Source organism: Psammomys obesus, unplaced genomic scaffold (assembly GCF_907164565.1).
Source record: "Psammomys obesus unplaced genomic scaffold, mPsaObe1.curated_primary_1811, whole genome shotgun sequence".
Classification (NCBI taxonomy): Eukaryota; Metazoa; Chordata; class Mammalia; order Rodentia; family Muridae; genus Psammomys; species Psammomys obesus.
This window is the reverse complement of record NW_026590598.1, coordinates 1,272,220-1,280,095: the sequence shown is the minus strand read 5'-3', so window position 1 is coordinate 1,280,095 and position 7,876 is coordinate 1,272,220. Positions and strand designations below refer to the sequence as shown.

General features: G+C 40.1%; 1 protein-coding gene across 1 annotated transcript in view; it reads left to right on the top strand.

Annotated features, from left to right (window-relative positions):
* Glud1 (glutamate dehydrogenase 1) overlaps positions 1-7,876 on the top strand; it is a 36,795-nt gene extending 28,919 nt beyond the window's left edge. Inside the window, exons 8-13 of the mRNA XM_055608000.1 lie at positions 536-673; positions 939-1,019; positions 2,753-2,876; positions 3,689-3,780; positions 5,301-5,363; positions 6,573-7,876. Coding sequence (XP_055463975.1) covers positions 536-673; positions 939-1,019; positions 2,753-2,876; positions 3,689-3,780; positions 5,301-5,363; positions 6,573-6,692 — 618 coding nt within the window. The 3' untranslated portion in view covers positions 6,693-7,876. The remainder of the gene's footprint in view (positions 1-535; positions 674-938; positions 1,020-2,752; positions 2,877-3,688; positions 3,781-5,300; positions 5,364-6,572) is intronic.

Sequence of the window (7,876 nt, the reverse complement as noted above, 5' to 3'; positions counted from 1 at the left end):
TTTTTTTTTTTTTTTTTTTTTTTTTTTTTTTTTTTTTTTTGGTTACATCTTCATGTGCTGTGACAAACAGTTGGAGGTCAGAGGACCACCTGCAGGAGTCTGTTTGCTCCTTGTACCTACCATATGGGTCCCAGGGCTCAAATTCAGGAGTTGTTTCTCCTTCCACTGTATGGATCCTGGGTCCTTGAACGCAGCTCATCAGTCGTAGTAGTAGGAACCTTAAGTGATGGGGTTGGGGTTTTTATTATTCAACCTTAGGTTAGTCATTTTGCCTCTTGCCTTCTAAGTATTTGGTAGGATATTTTTGAGAGAGGCTCTTGCTGTGTACACTTTGTTGGCCTCATGTTCCCTGGGTAGCCCAGCCTAGTTTCAAACTCATAGCATTCTCCTTCCCTCCACAGCCCTAATGCAGGGACGTGGGCCACCATTCCTGGTTCCCAAAGAGCTCTTAATAGCAGATTTTGTATAGTGGACACTAAAGCTGGCATTTAAACTCTTTTGGCAGCCATTAATTCTGATTTCCAATCAATTACAGCAACATGGATCAATTCTGGGCTTTCCCAAAGCCAAAGTCTATGAAGGAAGCATCTTGGAGGCTGACTGTGATATTCTAATCCCTGCAGCCAGCGAGAAACAGTTGACCAAATCCAACGCGCCCAGAGTCAAAGCCAAGGTAAAGCCACTGTGAAAACCAAAGTCAGCATCATCAGTGTGCAAGGGCATTAGAGTGTCACAGAAGTCCTGTCAGTGGTTTCTATCACCATCACCAGTTTGAAAACATACTTAAAATTAAAGAAATAGAAAAATAAAAGGTAGTTGTATGCACTTCGTAAAGCAATTTCATTTTAACTGAAATTACATCTTTCTTTAGTTCCTTACCTACATGTTTTCCTATGAGGATTTTCCTAGCATCTGTGCATGTCCCAATTCTCTTTCAGATCATTGCTGAAGGTGCCAATGGACCGACCACTCCAGAGGCTGATAAGATTTTCCTGGAAAGGAACATCATGGTTATTCCAGTAGGTCACCTGTCTGTGTTCCTCAGCTTTTATATGTCCTGGGAGTCATACTTTTATTTTGCTAGCAACTGGCAGAAGAAAGGACCCACTGGTGTCATGAGTTGTGGCAAATTCTTTGTTTTGTTTTGTTTTTTGGAGACAGGGTTTCTCTGTAGCTCTGGCTCTCCTGGAACTTCTTCTGTAGGTCAGGCTTGCCTCAAACTCAGAAAGGTCTGCCTGCTTCTACCTCCCCACTGCTGTGATTAAAGGTGTGTGCCGCCACCACCCAGCAGCTATGGTAAATTTCTAATCTTTATTTACTTTTAAGAAAATATATTGGAACAAGGCTGAGGTCAGGGTCTCAGTGGTAGGGTCCTGGCCTAAGCACACATGAAGTCCAGGGTTCAATCCCCAGCACCTCCAGAAAAGGGGGGTTTGGGATTGGAAGCACCAGCCAGTTTTCTCTTAGTCCTCAACACTTTTCCCTCTGTAATCTGAATATATGTACCCTCCAAAAACAGTTATGTTAAATGCATACTGTGCTAAAAATACAATTCTATGCTAAATTCTTAAATTTATTAACCCAATTCGTAACTTTATGTGTTTTGAATGTTTCTTCCTGCTTTACTGGGACAAAAGAAGGAAGAAAAACTTAGGGTTAGAGAGATGGCATAGCAGTTAAAAGGCTATAGTGCACTTACAAGTTCAGAGCTCCAATGTTGGGTAGCTCACAACCTGCCTATACCTCAAACTTCAGGGGATCCTGACACCCTCTTCTGGCCTCCGTAGGTACCTGTATATACATACACACATACACATTTCTTTTTCTTTTTTTCTTTTTTTGTTTTGTTTTTTGTTGTTGTTTGTTTTTGGTTTTTTGAGTCAGGATTTCTCTGTGTAGCAGCCTTGGCTATCCTGAACTCACTTTGTAGACCAGTCAGTCTAGCCTCAAATTCACAGAGATCCGCTTACCTCTGCCTCTTTAAGTCCAGGCATGAGCCATCGCGCCCAGCTCACATTTCTTTTTTTTTTTTTTTTTTTTTTTTTTTTTTTTTTTTTTTTTTTCTTGTTTGTTTGTTGGTTTGGTTTGGTTTAGTTTTGGGGGTTTTGGTTGGTTGGTTGGTTGGTTGGTTGGTTGGTTGGTTGTTTTTTTGTTTGTTTGTTGTTGTTTTGGCTACTACAAGGAATATGTGTTCAGGGTTTGGGCTGAAATAGAGGAATTATTGGGCCTTAATGTCAACCCTGAAGAGCCCTCCTTGCAGAAAACATGTATTAAGAAAGAAACAAAGATAGATAGAGAGATCTCACTTAACTGAAATAGGCTGTTTTTAGGTAGTGGCAAAGGTAATGCTGTCTTCTAGTAAGGCACCATGAGTCCACTGGTTAGTGAGCAGACAGTTTACTCTGAGATCGTGGTGAGAGTGAGCAAGTGCACCTTTAATCCCAACCCTTGTGTCAAGTTGGCATAAAACTATCTAGCACAGTTGTTTAGTCCACCTTTGAATTGAAATTGAGTTCCTAAGCCTAACAAGAAGGCTGAGACAGTAAAGGTATTAAGTACCAAGCTTGGTGTCCAGAGTTCTGTCCCTGAGACCAACATGAGGGAAGGAGAAAATTGAATCTCAGACATTGTCTTCTGCCCTGTAGGTGTGCACCATGACACATACATGTTCACGTACATATATATGTCTGTATGTGGTTCATTGTTTCTAATAAAAGTCTTCTCTTTTTTTATTTTCCATATCATGTCACAGGATCTCTACCTAAATGCTGGAGGGGTGACAGTGTCTTATTTTGAATGGCTAAAGAATCTAAATCATGTCAGCTATGGCCGGTTGACCTTCAAATACGAAAGGGACTCTAACTACCACTTGCTCAGTAAGTTCTTAGGATCTTGTCTATGTCTCCAAAAACTGTGCTTTGAACCAAAAAGCAGAATTAGAAAAGCATACATACTTAGGAAATCTTTTCCTGGTAATCCTAGAGACCTTTGCCTAAGAACAGAAGATAGTTATATGTCCTGGACCATAGAGCAAAAGTACACATTTTTTTTGTAAATGGTCTTAAATGTTTATAGTCAATTTTTTCTTTTATAATCTTGTTTTCCCCAAATATAATCTATAAATTAATGATAGTGTAAAATCTTTGCAAGCGTGAACCCCATTACTGATCTTACTAATGTCTGTCTCTAGTTGCTCTCAGAGAAGTCCTAGCTAACATCTATGAAAATGCTAATGAAACCCATTCTCTCATTCACTAATTAAAAGAAGTCTAACCTTGTGTGGAAGCCCTTTTTTGAGTCCTCTGGTAATGGTTTTTATTTGACCAGAGTAAACTCAACTGTTAAAATTTTCTCATCCAGCTGAATTGAAACCAAGACCTCCAACTGTGTCCCAGTACTCTGCCACTCTGGAAATGTTCCTCTCTGCCCTTTTCTCTCCCCTCAACATTTCTTTTTAACAGAGCCAAGGGAAGAAAAAGCTAGTGATGGGTGTTATGGAAACAGAGCAGTGACCTAAATTCACATTTCTATAGGAACTTGGCAGGTTTTTCCTTACTGAGTCTTCAGTGATTAACCCTTCTTGCCATTAGTGGTTACACATACATAAGTTAGAGTTACATTAAGTTCTACATTTATTTCTCCCTCCTCAATTAACAGTATCTTACTCTGATGTCTTGGCTTTTCACAGTGTCTGTTCAAGAGAGTTTAGAGAGAAAATTTGGAAAGCATGGAGGAACTATTCCTGTGGTCCCCACAGCTGAGTTCCAGGACAGGATATCGGTGAGTGTGGTAGCACCAGAGTGGCACTTCGCACGTGCTCCCTGCACTCAGGCTAGGTAGATTAAATAGAGTATTATCAAAAGATGTTAACCATAATTGTATCGTGTTATAATACTTCATCATTCATTCCATTCTAAAAATGATGGCTAATAAGTAATTCTGTCTTGGGTTCTTTTTGCAGTACGGCAAATGACTTGACAGTGATTCAACACAATCATGAAGGATTACCATACATACTTTATAACTTAAGTTTCAGAGAACCAGAATTAGAAAGTAAACATGAGACTCAATTATGAAAATACAAAATACTTGTATGAACACATAAAATTAACAGATTAGGGAAGAGAATATCAATCAGTTCTTGGCAGGGTGTAACAATAGTGTGTACACATTACAAAAAGAACTTAGTCTGTAATCCCAGAACTCAAGAGGCAGAAATAAGAGGGTTGGTGTGAATTTAAGGCCAGCCTGGGCCACAGATACCTTGTCTCAAAAAAAAAAAAAGCCCAAAAAGTTGTACATCTGTTTAGCCTTCTAGTTTCAAGTCTGTATATATGTGTTGATATGTACATACATGTATGCACACTCCTTGAAAACACAGGATTTTAATTATTTTTTTTTTCACTGCTCTGTCCCTAATGTCTAAACATACCTGGGACATAGTATTTTTCCTCAGCAAGTGTTTGATGACTGAGTGGAAGAAATGCTACTCTTCTGCCTGTAAAGCAGTTTGTTTTGTCTCCCTAATTTTATGGAACCAAACAAATATAACTGTTTTAGATGTATGAATTGCAAGATGTTCCATATAAATAACTGGGTTTTTGCAACAGGTGGCCAAGGATCAGCTCCTGGTCTTCCTCCATCCACCTCCCAAGCTCTGGAGTCATAGGCATGAGCTACATGCCTGGTCAGAGCAGATCACTTTTTTGGTAACCCACTTCAAGTTTTTAATCTCACACCTGAGGATATATATTGCATGGCTGTATTATGTCACATTAGGAGTAATAATGACTTATACTTAGCTTTTTTTTTTTAGAAATTTATCCAGGAAAGAGATTAAATAGAGTCTATAGAAACAAAAAATATCTTAGGTCCTCCAGCTTTAAAGTTGGGGCCACTAGGTACACAAGCAAGATTGTTCCAGAGCTGCTGTCAGCTTTAGCCACTCTCCTTTTTGTGTCTGGTGGCCCCGATCACCTGGATACGTGGTGAGTGTGCTCATCAGCTGTGGAGAACGTCTTGAGAGGAGGGTGCTAATCTGACTACGTGCCTGCCCTAAGGCTTCTTTCTTGTGTTTATTTTAATTGTGATATTAGGAGTTTTTGTTGCTGTCCAATATCATTAAAACTAAATTGCATTTGAAAAATATGTTTTGTCTAGCTTGCTAGTATACATTGATATAGTATAGAAAGTATATCTTTTCCACATCGCTGCATATCGAGTTAATCCTTGGTACTCTTCTAGAGACACGAAGCTTATCTTGATGTGTTTTGTGAAGTTAGTGTTCTTCTTCCTAACAGGGTGCGTCTGAGAAAGACATCGTGCACTCCGGCTTGGCGTACACAATGGAGAGATCGGCCAGGGTATGTGTGCAGATGTAGCTGCTTTTGTGCTAATAGCATGAAGCAGAGAAGGCCATGTTACCGGCAGATTGTGTTGTTAGTGCCGTTACCTGCTCCTTACTTAGTACAGAAGAACATGTACCATTATTGTCAGTATCTTAAGTGTTTACCAAGCTGTAGGAAGAAATCAAGCAGAATTAGGCAGATTATTGTTACCAAAAAGATAGTTAGCCAAACTAGAATGCTGATCATTTAATAGCCCAAAAGCTTGCCTTACTATAGAATTTGTTTCAAGTAAGAATTTTTGACTTTTGGTTTTTGTTTTTTTCAACATTTGGACTCTTTTTACACCAGGGCTTTAAATTTAACACAGTTTGAGTACAGTTTTTTGTTGGTTTGTCTGTTTTTGGAGACAGAGTCTCTCTATGTAGCCCTAGCTGTTCTAGAACTCTCAATATAGACTAGGCTGGTCTTTGACACAGAGATCTGCCTGCCTGTGCCTCTCCAAGTACTGGGACTAAAGACTGGTTTCTTCTCGATCAAATTCTGTCCATTTGGATTTCCAGGTTGAAGCAGCATAGACAGGTTCTGGTGAAGATGTGGCAGTCCTTAATTGAGATATAATTAAAACACTAAAATGGTCGGCCAAGATGGCTCTGTGGACAAAGACACTTGCTACCAAGTCTGATGATCTGAGCTTAGTCATTGGGACTCACATGGTAGGAAGTGAGAAGCAACTCCTTCGAGTAGTCCTCTGACATGTACATTGGCACATGAAGAGTGTGCATGCACATGGTATACACAGAATCCTTTTTAAAGTATACAGTTCATCAGCCTGTAGGATAGTCACAAGGCTGTGTAGATGTCATCACTGAAATCTAAAATGTTCCTACTTCCCATTCTTGGTTATTTTAGACAATCACTAAGTATGTGATCTGAGCCCCTTCCAGATAACAGGAAACTTAACCAGCAGAGAAACCATTCACATCTGTAGTTCTTAGAAGTCATTTCTTGCTGTTCCCTGAACAGTGGCAACTCCATTAATTCCAGAGAATTAGTCCTCCCTGCTAGAAACATTTCTTCTGCTGTGGTCATTTGCTGTTGGCTGTCTGAGTCTTATACTTCCTTGGTCATGGGGTAGGTGACTAATACCAGACCTCCACACATACCTTTGTGTTCATATCCTGACCTCAGTCAGGTCATCTCACTGCCTTTTCTCTTCTGTTTCAGCAAATCATGCGCACTGCCATGAAGTATAACCTAGGATTGGACCTGAGGACAGCTGCCTATGTTAATGCCATTGAGAAAGTCTTCAAGGTGTACAACGAAGCTGGTGTGACCTTCACATAGACCGGTCACAGCTGACTTCTTTACCACCCTCCTCACCTATAATTTCTGCAGGCCTGTCACAAGTTTACATGTAACCACAGAAATCTGTTCTTGTGACTCCTTAGTTAATGGACACTGTTCTCAACAACTCAGTCAGAATCAGCCCCTTAAGAGAAAGATTAAGTTAGAGGATCATGTACAAGCTGATAAGTATAAATGTAGGAATCACGTGTATCAGAGAGCCAGTTAGGTGTTTTGCTTCTAGGTAAGGTTTCTGCCTCCTGGCTGTGCTGCCTTACGCTGGGCTCCTTCCCACAGGGTCAGTGCTGTTGCCAGGGAGGCAGTCAAGAGCAGTCAGTCATTTCTGGACAAGTCTGGGAACTTCGGCACATATCAGTAGGTGTGCGGCATCTTCCAAAGGTGGCATGGTCCTCAAATGAGTTATTGCAATTTTACATCAACAAAATAACTCAGTTTTCTAAGTTGCAGACAAAAATAAAAGCTATTTCTCGTGTATTTTATTCTTTCAGAATAAAACTAGTACATGCTGCTGTAATAAAATTGCCTTTAATCACTTAAGCCTAACCCTGACTCAAACAGTAAATGCCGAGAAACATAATAAATGGAAGCTAGTTTTTTATAACGTAAAACTGTATCATTTGTAGCTTAATGGCCCTGCATTGTTGTCCAGCAGAAATAAAGTAGCACTTTGGGGACACTCTCCTCATACCTGCAAGTGCTAGGGACTCCTGGGAACCCTGAGTCCAGAGAGTACAGTAACCTCTTTACCATGAAAATCACTTGTTCATCCTGTTTGGAGATCTATTGTGTTGAATAATTGAACCGAAAGTCAAGTAGAGTGTCCCAGAAAAAAAACTTTGGCCTCCCTGTTTGCCGTCTGGCAGGCTTCATACACAGCCAGTGGCCAGGCCCAACCTGTGTGTCCCCTTCTTCTGAGGCTTTGCATTCTGCACAGCGCTTCACTAACAGTGGGCTGGAGACTGCCTGGAGTTGACTTTTGTTTGGGAAGTTACTGGCCAGGGCTTTTGAATAGGAGTGTTCCGCAGAAATGCCAGATATTATTTATATAAGAATGAACACTTTTTTTTTTTAACAATACCCTTTCAGAAATTTCTAACTACTTTGTAACTGCATGATTAACTTGGTGATAAAAGCAGTTATTAAAAAATCTACCTTTTCCAAAA